Raw genomic sequence first — 20,742 nt, 5'->3', positions numbered from 1 at the left:
ATAAAGGAGACTGATAGTTTCACGTCTTCATTTTTAGAGAAGTAAATTTGGGCCCAATGGTTATTAGGCTCAAGAAGGAAAAAAAAAAAAAAGAAATGAAAATAATGAGCTCATAGTTTGAGTTGGAATGGACCGAGAATAGTCCATAGATGGCTCCTAGATACGAGCAAAAACTGTCTGAATTAGCTCATCGACATGAGTCAAAACTGTCTGATGGCTCCTAGATACGAGCTAAAACTATCTAAGATGGCTCCTTGATATGAGTTAAAACTGTCAAAGATGGCTCCTAGATACGAGCTAAAACTATCTAAAATAGCTCCTAAATATGAGTAAAAACTGTTTAAACAAGCTCCCGAACATGAGTTAAAACTGTTTAGACTAGCTCCTTGACACGAGTTAAAACTGCCAACAAAAAATTGAAGAGCTCTTTGACACGAGTTAAAACCGTCAACAGAAAATTGAAGAACTCCTTAAAAACGAGTCTAAACTTTCAATGATAAATGAAGAGCTCCTTGATAAGAGCCTAAACTTTCAATGAAGAAAAATTGAAGAAGCTCTATGATACGAGCATAAACTGTAATGGAAATTGAAGAACTCTTAAATACGAGTATAAACTATTTATCAAACTAAAGATCGTGCAAGTTAAGTGTCGAAAAACTCGATACTCAACTTGAGGGGAGTGTTGGAATGAGGAAATTAATAAATTGGAGAACAAGAAGGCATGAGATGAAGTTATGGCAAGAATAAAGAAGGAAATCAATTAAAGATTATGGAAAATCAAATGAAAAGGAAATTAGTATAATTAGAATATATTTTCCATGTATAGCTAGAATTAGTGCCTATGAAAGGTTGTGTAACCATTGAGAGAATTTAACCCAAGTCATTCACAATATAGTCTTTAAAGTTCTCCCCGTCTTTTACTTTCAGCAATAGTATTTTATTTTCCGCATTTTACTTTTCGACAAGTTTAAGAGTGTTAAATGCCCCTCGTAGCACAATACAAGATTGCCTCCTTCCATCGGTAATCTTAAACATTTGTGATCCTTGGATTTGTCTAATTCTGAAATGCAAGCTCTCCCCAACTCGTTATGTACTCTTTGGAACTTGCAAATCCTCAACTTGGATGACTGTGTTAGGCTTGAGGCTTTACCTAAGAAGCTCACATCCTTACGTAATCTTCGACATCTATGTTTGTGGGGCTGCAAGTCATTGCGTGAGATGCCATCTAAAATGAGAGAATTGAACGGCCTAAAAACATTGAGCATGTTTGTCGTGGGTCACAAGAGAGGTAACCAACTTGAGGAACTGGAATGCTTGAACATCAGTGGAAGGCTTCAGATTAGGCATCTGGAGAGAGTAAAAGACCATATGGATGCTAAGAAAGCAAAGATTGCTGAGAAAAACAATCTTCGTAATTTGAGATTGTCGTGGGAAAGAAATGCTTTATCCAAGCTAGTCGAGGAAGTTGATGAAAGGGTCTTGGAAGCACTTGAACCTCACCCCAATCTTGAACGTCTTTATATACAAGGCTTCAGTGGTAGATATCTTCCACGTTGGATGGAAAACTCAACGCAGAGAAAAATAGTTGAGATTAATATAACTGATTGTGAAAATATTAGGCATTTTCCAAAACTGGGAGAGTTGCCCCATCTTGAGAATCTGTTTTTAACGAATATGGGGGTGGAGTATATTATTGAAGAAGAAGAAGTTGGGAGTGGGCACCCAGTACCGATACAGTTCGTGGCTCTGAAACAACTGTTTTAACTGATCTCCCAAATCTTAAGGGACTATCAAAAGAGCAACAGAGTAGTAAAGAAGCATTCCCAAATCTGGAATGCCTAAGTATCAAGCGTTGCTCTTCATTTGTATTTCCATCAATCTCGTCCCTTGAAAAGTTGAAGTATCTAGGATGTAGAAGCTCAGACTTGGCTTTATTATCTGAGCACGACATTCCTAGTAAGCTGTCAATCGAGGTTGAAGAGAACCTGACTTGTTTCCCAATAGAAGCGCTGAAAAAGTTTAGTAAGTTGCGGTCATTGACAATTGAGAATGCAAAAGAGATCTCTTTGACAAGAGAAGGTCTGGAAGCCTTAAAAGAGCTTATAAGTTTATGGCCAGAGAGTTGTCAGACAATGAGATGTTTACCAGAAAGGATGTTGCGGCACCTTACTGCTTTGGAGGACCTCACCATAATAACGTGCCCAGAAATACTAGAGTTGCCTGAGGATATTAAACATCTCCATAATCTTAAGTTCCTCCAGTTACACTGGATCTTCCCAAGATCACGCGCTTGCCTCAAGCCTTTCAGCACCTCACTTTTCTATGCCTTGCAGATCTTCCTAACCTGGAATCACTTCCAGATCAGCCACCATCTCTCTCTTCACTCGATGTTACGAGCTGCCCAAAGGTTGTATCGATTTCTGATCTGCCAAATCTGAAAGTGCTATCAGTCATTGGATGCCCACAACTGGAAAGGAGATGTCAGCGAGGGAGTGGAGAGGATTGGCACAAGATTTCCCACGTTCGCAGAATCATTGTTTTTCCAATTTAACTCAGCTATTTTAGTTGATTTTATGTAAAAAAATCGATCTTAACTATGATTTAGTAATTTGTGTTCAAGTGGAATCATTCTTCAAGATTAAGAAGATGTACCAGAAACAGCATTGGAGAAAGATTACAAGGATGGTTAGTAGTTGTATTTCAATGTATTCTTCTTTATTTGTTATTTACATACAATTTACTAACTCGTGTTCTTGTTTATTTCTTTATTTTTCATAGTGTTGGAGGAACTTTGAAAAGTTGGCATTGTGGCAGTGGGCGAAGTAGTACATCTTTGAGTGTGCATTGTCAAATGCAAGTGTCTTAGAATTGTCGTCCTGAACCTGAACATGTTCCTGTGTTTTTACTTAGCTTTGTTGAAGTTTTTGTAGTGTATCTGATATTGGTGTTGGAGAATGATTGTTTGATGTTTGAAGATGTTCAGAACTCTGCCCGAAGAGGTAGATGTTGAGCTAGCCACAGAAATGAATGATTTGGGCCTTCCCCTCTCTTTCCGAGCCAATAAAGATGTATGCTTATGTCTCTTTGGCATGTTAGTTAGGCGATGAAGTTGGAACTTTTCGACTAGTAAGCTGAAATATTGGAGTTTATTTTTGTTTGATGATATTTCTGAAAGTGTTTTAGTTGCTTCCCAATATATATCATAATCTTTACTATGATGTTGATGTGTCATCCTATTTCTTTGTCAACCTTAGCTTATTGCCTTTGGCTAGTGTGATTTAGTGTTGATGCCGTTTTGTAGACAAGATTTGGCATGGCAAGAATATGCATGTTTGATGTTTATGATGTATATATACTTCACAACTAAGTGTTTCTGATTTTCGGAAGATCTTAGCTGATGTATTGATGTCATGGTCTTTACTACGATGTTGGTGTGCTATCATCTTTTGTTGTCAACCTTAGCTATTGCCTTTGGCTAGTGTGACGAGAAAGGGGAAGAGCTCGTGCGAGAAAGAGAAAACAGCAAAGTCGTATTGACATTGAGTATTAGTGTATATCATTCCGGAATCTACATCCTCTTTGCCTTTATGACATTTCTGAACTTTTGAATTTCTATATCCTTTTTCTGTACAGATATATGTTAAATTAATCGTTGTTAATCCTTGCATGCTAGTGTACATAATACTAGACCAAACTGATAAATTAAAGAACGAATCCGAAGAGTTAGCCATCTTGTAATCCAAAAACTTTGCGACTACATTCGACCTCATACCATATTCCTTGATGCGGACTCTTCTAGTTAAGTGCCTCTCATAATTCCACAAATCAAAGGCATCATGGTAACACCTACCACAGTTGCACAGAACAATATCTTTGAATTGTTTCCATGGCTCTTAAGGTCGCCAACATTGAAAAGCAGGCAGCATCAGAGGAATGTTCTATTATGTTGTTGTTGTTCCCACCAGTTCTGGCCTCTATAGACAAGGTTCTTTTTCTTAATAAAACTGTAACAGCCAAAAGAAAAAACAAAAAAAAAATAATAAATTACCACAAACTAAATGAAATCCACATGTTGAGTCGAGAGAGAATAAAGACTTGATAGTTACACTTTAGAAAATAGGCAATGCATAGTGGTCCCAGTGAGTGGTTAGAAATATTTAGTGGATCATAGTATCAATGAGAAAGTACTAATAAGGTGAAGTGGATCTTATCATCAAACCAATAAACAATTCAATCTTGATTTTCATATGGACAAACCGTCTAATATGCATCAAATTATTCCATTGCTAACATTTGAATTATGGAACAAAAGACAATGCAAGATGGCCCTTTCCTCAACTTTTATACAAATTTACAACTCCCTTTAAATTCTAGTGCAGCTGGTCCGTAGGCCAAGTGCACTGGATTACGGCCCAGGTCAGTTACAAACTGATATGGCCGTTGGAGCATCAGGGAGTTGTAGTCTCTGTAACTAACACATCATCTTGTACATTGCATTCTTGGAATAATACTGAATCTCTGTTTCATTCGTGGAAGTAGATCATTACGGCCGAACCACGTAAAATCCACTTGTCTCGTTTGCTCGTTGCATCCACAAAATCAACCTTCCAAACACCCAAGAGTTTGGTTTATGTTTATAGATATTATACTTCAGAATTAAGGGTAAATTATTCCTCCTACTATATAAATTAAATGAGATGTAAATTTACACTCATCAAAATGAAATAGACAATGAAAAGGGGGTCTTAGCAAGTGGTTCGAAATGTTTAGTAGGGTGAAAAAGTATTGAGAGGGTGAAGTGGATGTTATCATCAAACCATTAAACAATTTAATCTTGATTAACATATGGACAAACCGTCTAATTTACATGTAACTATTCCATTCCTAACATTTGAATTATTGAACAAAAGACAAGGAAAGGTGGCACATTATTCAACTCTTGGAAATACAAACTAACAATACTTACATACCAATATACCATCATCCTCTGGCATTCATCCTTCTCATATCTGCTTTGCTTATCAGAAAAAAGAATCCTTAGTTGTTGTTGTTCCATAATGGCTGAGGCATTTCTTCAACTCGTTCTGGACAAACTGATCTCTCTTATCAACCGGGAGATCGGACTGATCTTGGGCGTCGACGAGGTGATGAAGAAGCTCTGCAGCACTCTCACCACCATCCAAGCTGTATTGGAGGATGCCGAAGACAAGCAAATCGAGAGCAAGCCAATTCAAAATTGGCTGCAGAAGCTCAACGATATTGTGTATGTGATTGATGACGTATTGGATGAGTGCAACACTGAAGTCTCCAAACTCGACCACTCTCATTCAAAATACAGTCGCTGCAGCCTCAAGAAAATTTTGTTTCGCCACAAAATCGCAAGGAGAATGAAGCAAGTCAACGAGAAAGTGGAGGCCATTGCTGCGGAGCGCACTAAGTTTCATTTGCGCGAGATGCCTGTTCATAGGCCAAGAGAAGTATCTCTTGTGTCGCGCGAGACGGCTTCCCTGTTGAACGAGTCTGATAAGATTCTTGGCAGGGAAGAAGATAAAGACAAGATTGTGAAGATGTTGGTGAATGATGTGAAGGATAAACAGGAGATGTCTGTGCTGCCAATCATCGGTATTGGCGGACTTGGCAAGACCACTCTCGCTCGACTAGTCTTCAACGATCCGCAAGTGGAACAACACTTCGATGTAAGGATTTGGGTTTGTGTTTCTAATAACTTTGAAATGAAAACTTTGGTGAAGGCCATGATTGAATCTGCCACGGGGAGTGGAAAAGCAACGGATCTGCAGCACTTGGATGCTATTGAACGTCGCTTCTGGGAATTGTTGAGCGAAAAAAGATATTTGATTGTGATGGATGATGTTTGGAATGACCACCAGGATAAATGGTTTGAGTTGAGAGATGTTTTATCATGTGGCTCAGCCGGTTCGTCGGTTGTCGTCACCACACGCCAGAAGAAGGTTGCTGATATAATGACAACACTTCCATGTCATTGTCTTGAGGGGCTGTCGGATGAGTACTGCTGGGCGCTGCTGCAGCAGCGCGCCTTCGGACCAGATGAAGAGGTTCCTCCCCAGCTGGAAATAACTGGGAAACATATTGTGAAGAAATGTGCTGGAGTGCCCCTTGCTGCTACGACGCTTGGAGGAATCCTACGATTTAAAAGGAGAGAAGAGGAGTGGATACATGTGAGAGACAGTGGCATATGGAAGTTGTCGGGAGAAGAGAGTTCGATGATGCCGGCTTTGAGATTGAGTTATTATCATGTTCCAGTGGAACTTAGGCAATGCTTTGCTTATTTTGCATCCTTTCCTAAGGACCATTACATTGGAAAGGAAGAACTGATCCGTCTATGGATGGCTCATGGCTACATTTCATCAAAGTGGACTCTACAAGTGGAAGATGTTGGGAATGAAATATGTGATGAGCTGCTTCTCAGATCGCTTCTACAAGCTAATGAGAATAACGATATTGGTATGCATGATCTTGTTCACGACCTGGCAGAATCAATAATGGAGAACAAAGTCCCCGCATTACAAAGTGAAAGAAATCTCGCAAGTACATCAACTATCCGAGAGGTAAATTTGCAACAAAAAACTGCCTTGTTTCCTAAAACCTTTCAGCAAGATATGAACATTACTTCCATCTTGGAGCTCAAAAGTTTAAGAGTATTAGATGCAATGGGCAAAGCAATAAAATATTTGCCTCCTTCCATCAGCAATCTTAAACATTTGCGATACTTGAATTTGTCTCGTTCTGAAATTCGCACTCTCCCTAACTCATTATGTACTCTTTGGAATTTGCAAACCCTCAACTTGGATTACTGTGATAGACTTGTGGCTATGCCTAAGAAGCTCACATCCTTACGTAATCTCCAGCATCTATGTTTGTGGGGCTGCAAGTCATTGCGTGAGATGCCATCTAAAATGAGAGAATTGAACGGCCTAAAAACATTGAGCATGTTTGTCTTGGGTCACAAGAGAGGTAACCAACTTGAGATTAGTATAATTGATTGTGAAAATATTAAGCGTTTTCCAAAACTGGGAGAGTTGCCCCATCTTAAGAATCTGTTTTTAACGAATATGGGGGTGGAGTATATTATTGAAGAAGAAGAAGTTGGGAGTGGACACCCAGTAAAGATACTGTTTGTGGCTTTGAAATATCTGCATTTAGTTGATTTCCCGAATTTGAAGGGACTATCAAATAAGCAAGAGAGTAGTAAAGAAGCATTCCCAAATCTCGAAGCTCTATGGATTGAGCGCTGCTCTTTATTAATACTGCCACCACTCTCATCCCTCCAAAAGTTGGAGAGACTAGCATGCCATAGCTCAACTTTGGGTTTATTATCTGAGCACGGCATTCCTAGAAATCGGTGGATTGAAATTGAGGAGAGCCTAGCATGTTTCCCGATAGAAATGCTGGCAAAATTGAGTAAGCTCCGAACATTGGTAATTCATAAAGCGAAAGAGATCTCTGTGACAACAGAAGGTCTGCAAGTCTTAAAAGAGCTTAAACGTTTATGTTTAAACAATTGTGAGATAATGAGATGTTTAACACAAGGGATGTTGCGGCACCTTAGTTCTTTGGAGGACCTCGCCATATGGAACTGCCCAGAATTACTAGAGTTGCCACAGGATATTAAACATCTCCGTAGCCTGAAGTTCCTCACGCTATATGATCTTCCCAAGATGACGAGCTTGTCTCAAGCCATTGAGCACCTCACTAATCTACACCTAGAGGATCTTCCTGAGCTGGAATCACTCCCAGATCAGCTACCATCTCTTACTAGACTCGTTGTTGTAGACTGCCCAAAGGTTGTATCGATTCCAGCTCTGCCAAATCTGAAACGGCTAACAGTCCGTGGTTGCCCACACCTGGAAAGGCGTTGTCAGAGAGGAAGTGGAGAGGATTGGCACAAGATTGCCCATGTTCGCAGCATCAATATTTCTTCAAAGTAACTCAACTACTATTTTTTTGTAAAACAAATCGAGCTAGACTATGGTTTTAATACTTTGTCTTCAATTGACATCTTTAATGAAGGTGAAGAAGATGTACCAGAAATAGCTTTGGGGAAAGTATATGAAGTAGGTGAGTGATCATATTTCATTGTATTCTTCTTTATTTCCTTATTCTTATTACTATAAAATAAAGCTAGCTCATATTCTTGTTTATTTTCTTAATTTTTCCTAGTGTTGGATCAACTTTGAAATGTTGGCACAGAGGCAGGGGGGCGAAGCAAGTACAGGTTCGAGTGCAAGTGTATTACAATTTGTGGATGAATTTCTGTGTTGCTTAGATTTTTTACAGTATTTGTAGCAAGATTCTTGTTGTGTGCTTGTACTTCGGATGATTTCATATATAATAGGAATGATGCTGCTATTTTTGAGAAGTTCATTTCACAGAGAGAAATATATAGGTGATACTCTCAATAAAATATAAAATCTTGTTTACATATTGGAAGTGAATTGTGAAATATATCATTTCTTAGAGTGATTTCCTCCATTGTGTTTATGATAAATTGCAATTCATCTACTCCATTCGTCACATCTTAAGTTATTGACTATATTTCGGCATGTGTTTGAAAAAAAATGATAAAAAATAGTTTAAGTGGAGAGAAAATAAAGTAAACTAAACTAAGTAAGACAATAAAAAAATGTCACTAGAGACCGTGACAGCCTGCTAGTTATGCTCGCATTGAGAAAGTTGAGAAAAATGTCAAGTCTAGTTTTCAAAAATACGAGATTGAGTAGACACCAATTGGGTTATTTTTTCCAGCAAATTCCCCCTCTGTTTAACAACAAATACTCTTACACAATTTGAATAAAAAATATTCATAAAAAAGCCATAAATACAGATAAAATCACGAAAATTAAATAAACCACGAAGGCCAAAGCTTACCTCACCGGCGTCGCCTATGCTCCGTTGTCTCGTCTCAGTCTCTTGCCGGCTCCTACAGCTTTGTTTATACAGAATTCAAGCTTTTGTTGATGAAAATTGTTTAAGATATGTAAAGATTTTGAAACTTAACTAAAATATAAATTGGGCTGCTGGGCTTGAAGTTAGAATTAATAAACTATGAAGAAGCTTACAAGTCAAGCCCAATGAGAAGCAAACTTATTCCTTTCTTTCTAAATTCAACAATTTGCAATAGAAGAAGCATCGCAGTAAATTCAGTAACAGCTAACATTACATGCTATGTGAAATTTTCATAGTAGTATGTGTGTTTTTTGGAAGTACTCTAAAATATTTAAATAAGAACTTATATAAAAAGAAGTAGTATTTGCTTTCTCAACAAAAATTTACTTTTGATTTGCAAATTGGTTGATATTGGTATTATTTAAATTACATTTCCAATTTAATTCGACCAAATTAAATTTAACTAAAATTTTTAAATGTTAGTATTAGTATTTTGTATGCCGTGAATTTGAAAATAAGAGGCCAAATCGCAAATAGTTAATTAAGTACTCCCTCCGTCCCAAAAAGATTGTCCCATTTCCTTTTTCACACTCGTTTTGCAAAAATAATAATAAATAGTTAAAGTAGAGAGTGAGTAAAGTAAAAGAAAGAATAATGTAGAGAATAGTCTTACCTACGTTATTCTTTCTCTTATTTTACTCTTTTTCAACTTTATCTATTTATTATTATTTTTGCAAAACGAGTGCAAAAAATGAACTGGGACAATCTTTCTGGGACGGAGGGAGTATAAATTTGACTTAAATTATACTACTAGCATTTATATCTCTTTGATTCAGATTTAACTATAAATTAGTGGTCAATTATAATTTTAACTATCTATAAATATTAGTTCACACTATTTAACGATATTTAATCCCCATTTCAAAACCTTATCTTGACCACTTCGTAAAAAGAAAGCAAAAGAAGCAAATAAAATGGACGGTATATATTGATGGAATAGAATAAGAAAATTAAATATAATTTATGAATAATTTTTTATCACCATCAACATTTATCATGTATTTTAAATTTCACATTTGATACGTATTAGGAAAAATTAAGGCAAGGAATCCAACAACGAATAACAATGTTTATATAACATTAGTTAAACAAATTAACACCATCTACTGATCTACACCCCAAAAAAATGAAAAAAATAACTTTTTCTCTATCTCTCTATTTATATAATATATGCACTCGGACGGTGGATAATATACAAATATATCTTTATCTTTATGTATATGAAATACAGAAGAGATTGAAATCCAAGAAGAGGACAGTTTCCATTATTTTTTATAAAGATAAAATTGCTCCCTGCTACATTGAACTCAAGAGAAAGATGAGAAATTTAAAAGTACATGTATATGTATGATGTTATATGAAAGAATGCACTGTATCTGGGAAAGGTCCGTGCATCATGTAGTAGAATTATCCCATCAAAATAAAGAGATGCACAAACACACACTATAATAAGGAAGATGCTGGCAATTTTTTGATTTGTCATTATTATTATTATTATTATTTTGGTAATAAATTATCATTCTTTAACTAGTACTTTTTTATTGATCAATAAACTTATTCATTGGTTTCGAACAAAATTGACATCTCTATAACTAATTAAATTGAAACAAATATCTTATAACTAATTAAATTTAACATTAAACCAAAAAGAATTGATCAGATTTAAGAAGATGAACCAGTGCTTCTGTTGATGGGGGAAACCGAAAATAACTGTTTTACAAATATCTCCGAAAAAGATGAACCAGTGCATCTTTTTTTTGTTGTTTAACTTTCTAATGCATGTAATGTCAGGGAGATTCAAAATACTGAACAAAACGGATAATCTGAAAGTCGTGATGAAATAACTTTCAGATCAAATCAATTTCGGTGGTTCTACCAAAATATTTGTTCGGATACAATTCAAAGAAATCAGAACTTTTATATGTTGATATCTGAGAAAAGAATACCAGAACCAAAAAGAATTGATCAGATTTAAGAAGATGAACCAGTGCATCTGTTGATGGGGGAAACCGAAAATAACTGTTTTTCAAAGATTTCCAAAATTGCAAACTAGTCCTTTGACTTTCAGAAATTATATTTTAGGATGAATTTCTTGACCCCAGCTAGGGGCTGCCGCCCCTTGGACCCCGCTACCAGGGGGCGTTGCCCCCGGACCCCCGTCCATCATAATGAATTCAAATAAGCGTGCACTCCGCACCTCCAGACTTATATGATGTCTCATTATGATAATACTGATCAATCAAGTTAATCCAATTACACTAAAATATCCAACATGTAATTCCACATTGGAAACCTATAGTTGCGTTTATTTTGTTAATTAGTTCTATAAACTTGTGTCTCACTTCTCTCGGAGTCATATACTACTACCAGACATAATAGCTCAGTGATATTTTTCGCCTTTGTAAAATCAAGAGACTAGAGTACGAATTTCAAACCTAACATGTTGAGTACGCTTCCCTTTGATAATTACATAGTCCAATAATTAAACTCAAAATAATAGAATGATTAATAAAATACTAATCCAATCTGATGTGGGAAGAAATGAATAACCACGTAGATGGGATTCACATGGCAAAGCAATTTCATTATGGATTATTCACGTGGACTTCTCGTGCTATCGCATTTAACATATCACGAATTATATAATACAATCAAATCATATGCATCAATAAATAAATACATACTAAAAGCTTTAATAAATAAAGTAAAATAAAATAATAGTGACTAATGTGGTTATAGCTAGATCACCAGGTTTGATTGGGATTGAATAATCTTATTTCTGTACTTTGGAAAAGAACATTCGAAAATTAAAATTAATTCTATTGTCAGTTTCTTTTAATATATTAGGTACAAATAATTATTCATCATTTTCTGCTACTGGGTATGCAGCTGTAAATGTAATTTGGGTTTGCGTTGAGACCAACAAATTCAGTTGGTTGGTTATAAAAAAATATACTCCCTCCGTCCACATAATTTTACCCAATATTCCATTTTGGATCGTCCCACATAATTTTACACATTTCACTTTTAATATTTTTGATAGTGGACCACATATTCCACTAACTCATTCCTACTCACATTTTATTATAAAACTAATTCATTAAAAGTAGGACCCACATCCCACCTACTATTTCAACTCACTTTTCATTACATTTCTTAAAACTCGTGCCTAGTCAAAGTGTGTAAAATTATATGGGATGGAGGGAGTACTTCATATTAGAAGATTTATTTGCTTCTAATATAATATTTTTTTTTATTCTCTTCTTTCCTATACTATGTTTTGTTGACAACTTGGTAAGTATTTAACTACTATGCAAAACTAGATCTTAATACAAAAATGTAGAACGAAATCATACGGAGGTCATGTAGGTTATTATTAGTGTATTTTTAGGTCATTTTAATAATAGATGACCTAAAATGAACTAAAAATGACATCAAATCCAGATTTTGTAAAATGAATTAAAATTGATTATAATGATCATTAGATCACCTAATTTTATGGCCAAAATTTGGGTTGTATTTTTGGATATAGATGCATTTTTATTTGGATCATCTCCTTACGTGTATTTTAAAATGATCTAAAATGATTAAAACTATTTCATTAATTTTCCATTTACTGTATATATCACCTTTCTTTTATGCTTGTCCCGGTTTCAAGGTCATTTATTTTACAACTCATTCACCGGTCAAATTAAAAAGTACAAAAAAATACAACTAGATTATTTTATTTAAAAAAATATATCATCTGCAACACAAAAATCCGAAATTTACGAATCACGAGGGAGCTACCTAATTAATGTTGGACTTGGAGGGACCTCAATTTGAAAAATCCTCAAATCTTTTTCGTAATTATATAGTGCTTCATGAAATGATGTTTTCTGCACCAAGAGGGTGACCCTTTGCCCCTTGGAATTGATACATTTATATTTTAAAATGGGCCTACTAGTTTCTAATTTATGGGGCATCATTTTTGCTACATGACATTTTATGCCATCGAAAATTCGAAATTCCCCTACCAAATTGGCCCCTATTTTACTTACATATAAATTACAATTTCATAACGGTTTTTCTTGCTATGATTTTTTTGGTTTCTTATTAAGTTTTTACAAATTGGGAAATTTTGCATTTATAAGTTCACATGAAAGTGAGTGTATACATATGTGAAGTGTAAATATAGTTCTAGCTAGATGGTTCCATTTACCATTTACATATATCCAATCACTAACTAAATTACTTGCAATTGATTTGATGATTATAAGTCTAGTAAAATTACCATGTACAACATGATAATTAATAAATATCATCATGTTATTCACATACATATGTGTGTTGGTCCAACATGTGACTAATAGTTGAATATATTCATAACTTTTAACTTTGAAATGTAGCAAATAAGATTCATCCTACCTTTCTCTCTACATTTTGTACAAGACACTTTGTAAATCGAACAAGCCTTCTACTTCATCGATGATTGATTAGGTATACTTCTACTTACGTAATCATTCATATTCAACAAATATAGCACGCAAATAATTAAGAATGGTTCTTAGTTTGATATACATGTTAAGATAACACAATAATGTAAGATGGACTTTAAGATAAAAATCATGGATAGATGCTAGCCCACATGCATTTTTCATCTGATGGATTAACTGGACAAATGAATTAAATCTATCCAGTGTGTGTGTCTCTGTGTGTGTGAGACAGAGAGATAATATAAAGATTATGGTTATATTGAAACATGTTATTCTATTTAGAAAAGCATGCATGACATGATTAGCCAATCATAATTATACACATCATCCACTCTTCCCTTTTCATAAACTCATATATAATCAACCAATTAACCACTTTAATCAAATCAAATTTTATCATCAAATATTAATCAACACCATATCCAATCCCCCTATCAACGGTACCCCTCCGCCGCCGCCGGATAATAGCTCCCGCTCGACATCGCCACGGGGAACCCGAGCCCGGTGTCCTCGGGCCGGGGCGGGGCGGAGGCGACCCGCTCAAGCGACTGCACCTGGCTCTTCAAGAACTTGACGTAGTGGATGGCCTCGTCGAGCATCGAGGCCGTGTCCATCTTCGTCCCGCCGGGCACCAGCCGCTGCAGGATCCGGATCCGCTCGCTTATCCTCTCGCGGCGGTGGCGCGCCGCCACGCTCTGCGGGTCCGTCGAGATCCTCACGTTCTTCCTCCTCGGCCGCTTCACCGACTCCGGGTCCACGTGGACCGGCTGCATCGCCGCGATCCGGAATATCATCTCCCTCATCGCCGCCACAGAGCTCGGCGGCGGAGGGAACGCCGCCGCCGCCGCCGGCGACGGATCTTGGTACGATTGGACGTCGAAGTTTTCAAAGTCATCGGTGTTGTTGTTGATAGTGTTGTCGCTGTCGTCGTCGTCGAAGGCGGCGGCGAAATCGGGGTGGTTTTGCATCAATTCCATGAAGCCGATGTCCATGGCTGCCGCGGAAGGTTTTGTGGTGACTTGACGAAAATGGGCTTGGGGAAAGGGTGGATTTGGGTAAGGAAACGCGGGGAGAGGAGGAAAGGAGAGGGGTAGGATGGGAAAGTGAAAAAAGGGAGTGTGGAGAAAATAGTGATGTTATGTGAAGGGAGGTATATATAACAACTCAGATCCTTTCTATATAATAAAACATCTTTTTTTTTTCAATAAATGAGAAACGCATAAACCAATATGAGTTCATGAATACTTTCTAACCGCTATAAATTTGTTATGATCCAATCTTATAATCAACCACAGTTCAATCGTACATATGAGAAAAACTGAAGAAACATTGATTTACGTGGTTTGATTGTAAAAAATATTAAATTTGGAGAGGATCCGATTCAAAGAGAACGTCAATTGCGAAAATACTAGAGTGTAAAAACATTGATTTAATGTTAAGTGGATATTCTTTCTTTCACTTGTTTCATTATACTACTATCTATGCAAAGTCACACTTTACAAGACAAAAATCGCATAATAAAATGATTTTAGAGACTGATATAGTATTTATTAATCAAATAATATGATTATCTCTTGTTAATAATGATAATGGGGAGATGAATTAGATGGTTTGTTACTCTGATGAGATCAATCAACAAAATCTTGTGGTTAATGTGTTTTATATTAGTACTACTATTTATTTATGGATTGGTGATATGTTACATTGTTACTTATGTATTGTCACTGCATACGTACGTAGATCAAATTAAATATTGATAACTAAAAGAAAATGATAGTAGAAATTGGGGCACAATGGAAATGACAGAGATCTAATTTGAGTGGAAACTTTGGCTTAAAATTTACTTTATTTAAAGAAGTTTAATAGCCCCACTGCACATGTTACAAGTCAGAAAACTGTGTAAATGAGCCCCACCTCTTGCTTCTAATTTTATTACTAACTTATAGCATATTTTTAAAAATTCACGTTTTATTATTCTATTCAATTCTATATAATATAATATGTAATCTATGTTTCAAGGAGACACGGCTCTTCTTCTTCTTGCAGTGTTAAATTTTGATATTTATAGTATTATGTAAATTGCCAAAAATCATAAAAAATTGGTGGAATTTTGTGAACAATTATAAAAATCAGCTAGAACAAACCGTGAAGTCTAAATTTATTTATAACCAAAATTGTCACGAAATTATAGTATGATACTATAATGATTCACCAGTATTATATAATGCTATAATAATGATTCACCAGTATAATAGTATAACTCTGACAATTTTAGCTAGAGAAATTATTAAATTGAGTACTCGTATATTACATGCAAGTCCAACAAATGCGATTTTGACAATTTTAGTTTGAAAGTGAATCCTGATTTTGAAAATATTGCTACCTTTAGCCTCATAATATGACTTTGTGCAATTTTAGCTTAACAAAAGAAAATTTTGAAGATAATCATAGAGTTTCATTATCATGCTTAAAATATGTGTCTACTTCAAATACAAAACGACATAGTTTCTATCAACAATGGCAGGTGTGTGTCATATTTGGTGTCCAATTGTATTTTTCGATTTGATATAATCACAAATCTGATATTGAGAACAGCAATAAATACATTCTTTGAATATGTACAATATGCAAGATTGAGGCAAATATGGGTGCGAATATACTATTTCTTTAGGCGTTGAACTTTATTGGTTATAATCTTTTTTATATAATATTTAAATAATGGATCTTGATTTCATACCCTCACAAAGATTTGAAAATTAGGTTGGACGTAAAATCATGCCCTCTCTCTCATTAAATATAAAAACTTGTTTTTTTTTCTATTGCTATTACGTGAGTTAATAAAAAGTAAATAAAGTAAAAAAAAAGTTTATAGAAATAATGGTATTTCTAGATATTTAAAAAATAATAACACTGTATTTTATTTTTAATGAAATAATCTAAAAGAAAAAAACATTTGAATTCTAATGGAACTTTCATTTTTAATGGAACTGATGATATATATAACATGAATATATTTTCTTGGGGATTGGCACACTATTCGAGGTGGATTAGATTATGATGGTTCAAATATTTATATGATATCATGGGTATAATAGCGATTTGACATAGTTCCAAATTAGATTTAAAAATCAAAGAAAAACATTTATAATTTTTAAATAATTGCTAAATTTGTTATCTCCCGCATACATTGCACATGTCCTTCACATGCTACACGGCTAAATTCTATAAATAGGTGATTCTGGAAAACTGCTTGCATAGATAGGTGGTTTTTTTTTCTGTTTCTATCAATGGGTGTTACGCATTCTAAGAATGCGTGTTTGAATACGCATTCTTAGAAGTCTTCAACTGTAGTTTGATATCAAATTTAGTTTCTAACTCAATCCGCGTAGGATTCTTCTCATCCCAAAACCAACTGCTAGATTCAGAATCATCATGGTTACTTTCATAGTAATTACTTTCTGTCGTCGGTAGAGTACGAAAATAATGTAACCCTAGATGCTCATACTCCTGCTCACTTCGCTCTTCAGGGACTAATGGGACATACCTACGAGGCACATTCAATGTCTTATCATCAGATGCATCTTGGGTTGCTTCTGAATCTTCACTCAGTTCAGGTGGGGTTGTTGATTTTTCTGAGACAGAGTCTTCAGAATCAGAATCGTCACTAACTTCATTATGGGAAGGTAGTCCACCTTCCCCAAAACCAGACCCAGCATCCCCAAAATTGGTCGCCCCGTGACTAACTTCATTATGTCCAAATGGACCATCATCATATTGTACTCTATTTTGAACTTGTCGTTGTTGTGCTAACTTAGCTTGATAGTCTACAAATAACTCAATTTGACCTGAATAGTTGTTGCAAACATATCCCTCGTATATGCATCGCAAAGTCGAACGCCCACAAAGTTATATCCATGACCCACTTGAATTGCACGCTTCCATGTCAGACTAATCATATACTCATTAACATTGATTCCAATGTAATCACATATTTTGTTAACCAACTCATTGTATGGAACAAACTTATCTAAAACAAGGTATGCATTTGCCACGGGTGGCTCATAAGACAAACCAATTCCTCCAATTTATACTATTCTTCCATCCCAATATAAAAGGACACAAATAGATTCTGTGTCCATAATTCTGCAATACATACACAACTTTATCTTAAATTTTAAATAATTCAAAATAAACTATATGCCAAATCTTTAGAAATTAACAATTCAAAAGACAATACATACCAAATCTTAGTAGCCATTGAACATACAATTTATACCAATAACATAAAATTTTAACTTTTAACTACAAAACCTAAAATTACAATTTTCACCATAAACTATGAATATATGCTAAATGAAGAAGAAAAGCATGTAACTTACCTTGAGGGAGGAACAATTGGACGAATTTGGGCGATTTATGCAAGAATCGGACGACAAGGTAGCATTCTTGGAAGGGTTTCGCAAGAAGGAGTAGTTCAGAAGTGGCGGCGTCTGCGATTCTATTTTGTGCTGCACCAATTTTATTCACGTTAGACACGCATTCTAAGAATGCATATTTGAAATACGCATTCTAAGAATGCGTGTTTAGTTTGATTTTTCTTGTTCTATGAATATTCGCCTAAGTTACGCATTCTAAGAATGCGTATTCAAACACGCATTCTTAGAATGCGTAACACCCATTGATAGAAACAGAAAAAAAAAACACCTATCCATGGAAGCAGTTTTCCAGAATCACCTATTTATAGAATTTAGCCCATGCTACACAGTGAAATATTTGAAATATGCATTCTAAGAATGCGTGTTTAGTTTGATTTTTCTTGTTTTATGAATATTCGCCTAAGTTACGCATTCTAAGAATGTATTCAAGAATGCGTAACACCCATTGATAGAAACGAAAAAAAAAAAAAAAAAAACCACCTATCCATGGAAACAGTTTTCCAGAATTACCTATTTATAGAATTTAGGCCATGCTAGACAGTGAAGCTATGTGTGCACAAACACACATAATACACGCATTAGTTACATAACGTAATAAATAAAAATTCAAAAAAAGTATTGAACCAAAAATCATGTTAATTGTTTTAGCTATTAAAAAGAACTTGGAAATAAAATTGTATTTCAATTACTTCAATTTACCAACTACAAATTAAATAGGACTTTTTATCCGTTCAAATTACAGCACTCTAAGAGCATCCACAGTGCGCTGGCCAGACCACACTTGAGGTCCGACTCGGCCCTGCATGCGTTGGAGGTGGGAGAGGCCAGGGGTTGAATTTAATTTTAATTTTATAAATAATTTCCCAACTCTAAAAATAAAAACCAACACATTTCATTTTCATTTAATATTCTCGATTTACAAATTCCTGTTACAAGTGCGAAAAAAATAAATCCCGACTTTCCTAATTTCAATCTCAGTCCTAATGAGCAACATCATCTCAATAACGTAAAATGAAAATGAAAATGAAAATCCTAAATTTTAAATAACGTAAAAGATGAATCGGTAAACTAATTCATTTCGAATAACGGTTGGAGATGAGGTTATTTACTATCCAGTTGCCACCGTTACACAGTTTTCCTATTTCTGGTAATACGGCTGAAAAAAAATAGGGTTATAAAATTGGGCTTTTTTGGCAATAACTATATAGACCCATTTCAGAGATGTCATCGGCCCATGTAAGAAATTAGGTTAAGATTTTCTCTATATATAACAATCGAAATCATCAACTGTCACATAACAATACATAGCCGCAGATAAACGATGAGCACAAGCATACCTCCTTGTTCAATTGATCTGCTTCGTGGGAGACTTGTTGCAGCTAAATCATTGCTTGAATTCGGTAATTTTTTTCGATCTATTCCGTTTTTCTGTTTCTAATTTAGTTATATAATGGCAGTATATTTAATTTTGCTTATAACTTGTTAATTTAATTTAAAATGTTGTTGGTGTATGTTGTTCTTTATATGTTTGTTGAAATGCATCTTAGGGTGATTAATTGTTAAATGTCAGCAACTAATGTGTTTTATGAAATGCGTGATTAATTGTTGCGATTAATTATTATTGATAATGACTTATGTGTTTGATGAAATGCGTCTGAGGGGTAGTTAATTGATATAACTAGAGACTTGGATGTATGATGAAATGCATCTTATTGATGATTAGGTGTTGTGATTGATTGTTTTGTCCGTTTGAATTGTGTAGACCTTGCTTCTGATGTAATTGGTGTATGTAATTCTTTAGGTGTGAAGGTCCAGAGTGACATAAAGCTATTGAATTTGAGGCTGTGTGAACCTAATGATATTATGACTCTTGTTCCCATGGATAAGTTTCAGCTTACGATTGGGTTCATAGAGCTGATGTTATAAGACGGCTGGCGTAATGCTTGATGGGCTGCAAGGGTGGAAAGATGGATGAGGTCTTTTAGAACCGCTGATGTCGCTACTGCTCAGTGAATTTGAACCGCTTACGTTCTGCTTGAATCTGGAAAGAACAATTCTATATCTTTCATTTTTAATCGGCATAGTCTTTTAGAACCGCTGACGCCGCTACTGCTCAGTGAATTTGAGCCGCTGATGCTTTGCCTGAATCTGGAAAGAATAATTCTACATCTCTCATTTTTAATCGGCTTGTCTGGCCTCGAAGAAATCCTAACCTCCCGGAGATGGCGATCCTTCGAATTCAATCGCTGTCGGTGTTGTTTACTCTGTATGGTTGAGATGAAACACGAGGTACCTCACTATAAGATTCGCTAAGGTTTTTTTTCACTAATGCCATACAAAGATATCACATTGCGCCATTTACTCTCACTCAAAGGTCTCTAGCCGAGTGTCATATTGGGCTTATAGATATGTGATGTAGTTGTAAGTATAGTAAATTGAAATCTTCACGACCACAAACTAATGGACTCTCTGTGAAGGCTTTAATTGTAGTACTTAAAATATACTTATTCTTTTTCTTAATAATTAAGTCGTATTCCTTTTTGAGTTTTCGTATTGTAATTGAGATATTTCTTTTATCTTTCTTATTGTATTACTACTTTATTCTTTGTTAGTCACTAATTGCTTTTTATTTTCTCTTCATTTAATTCACTTTAACATTTCTTTCAAATCTTCTTACTTAAAAAAATATTTGTATTACAAAAGGGATGTGCAAAGGATGTAGAGCTTATCAATTTACATGCCTACTATTACTAAAATTGAACTTTTTTAGAGAATTTTGACAATAATAACATTTTACTAAAATTGAGCAACAAATTTCTCTTAAACACCAACAATAATGCAATTTC

General features: G+C 35.2%; 2 protein-coding genes, 1 long non-coding RNA gene and 1 pseudogene across 3 annotated transcripts; 3 read left to right on the top strand and 1 right to left on the bottom strand.

Annotated features, from left to right (window-relative positions):
* The first annotated feature begins 1,065 nt into the window (after positions 1–1,065).
* Positions 1,066–2,438, top strand: LOC125198395 (putative disease resistance protein RGA3). Its single transcript, XM_048096750.2, has 2 exons — positions 1,066–1,725; positions 1,785–2,438. The coding sequence occupies exons 1-2, from the start codon at positions 1,066–1,068 to the stop codon at positions 2,436–2,438; spliced, it is 1,314 nt and encodes a 437-aa protein (XP_047952707.2).
* A 2,516-nt stretch (positions 2,439–4,954) lies between these two features.
* Positions 4,955–8,508, top strand: LOC125201105 (disease resistance protein RGA2-like). Its single transcript, XM_048099031.2, has 3 exons — positions 4,955–7,963; positions 8,050–8,097; positions 8,200–8,508. Exons 1-2 carry the CDS (start codon positions 5,058–5,060, stop codon positions 8,051–8,053), a joined length of 2,910 nt encoding a protein of 969 aa, XP_047954988.1. The 5' UTR covers positions 4,955–5,057; the 3' UTR covers positions 8,054–8,097; positions 8,200–8,508.
* Positions 8,509–13,741: 5,233 nt separating this feature from the next.
* Positions 13,742–14,583, bottom strand: LOC125202738 (transcription factor HEC2 pseudogene; annotated as a pseudogene).
* A 4,587-nt stretch (positions 14,584–19,170) lies between these two features.
* On the top strand, positions 19,171–20,536 carry LOC125198396 (uncharacterized). Its single transcript, XR_007172397.2, has 2 exons — positions 19,171–19,296; positions 19,698–20,536. It is a non-coding gene; the product is annotated as an uncharacterized LOC125198396 (long non-coding RNA).
* The last annotated feature ends 206 nt before the right edge of the window (positions 20,537–20,742 follow it).

The sequence above is a fragment of the Salvia hispanica genome, chromosome 2 (assembly GCF_029641045.1).
Source record: "Salvia hispanica isolate PSC_SH4W2 chromosome 2, Shi_PSC_v1, whole genome shotgun sequence".
NCBI lineage: Eukaryota > Viridiplantae > Streptophyta > Magnoliopsida > Lamiales > Lamiaceae > Salvia > Salvia hispanica.
This window is presented reverse-complemented; position numbering and strand designations above follow the sequence as displayed.

Coding starts and splice junctions, on each gene's coding strand:
- LOC125198395 (XM_048096750.2), top strand. CDS start 1,066: ATGCAAGCTCTCCCCAACTCGTTATGTACTCTTTGGAACTTGCAAATC. Junction 1,726..1,784: donor AAGTTGGGAGTGGGCACCCA/GTACCGATACAG, acceptor CCAAATCTTAAG/GGACTATCAAAAGAGCAACA.
- LOC125201105 (XM_048099031.2), top strand. CDS start 5,058: ATGGCTGAGGCATTTCTTCAACTCGTTCTGGACAAACTGATCTCTCTT.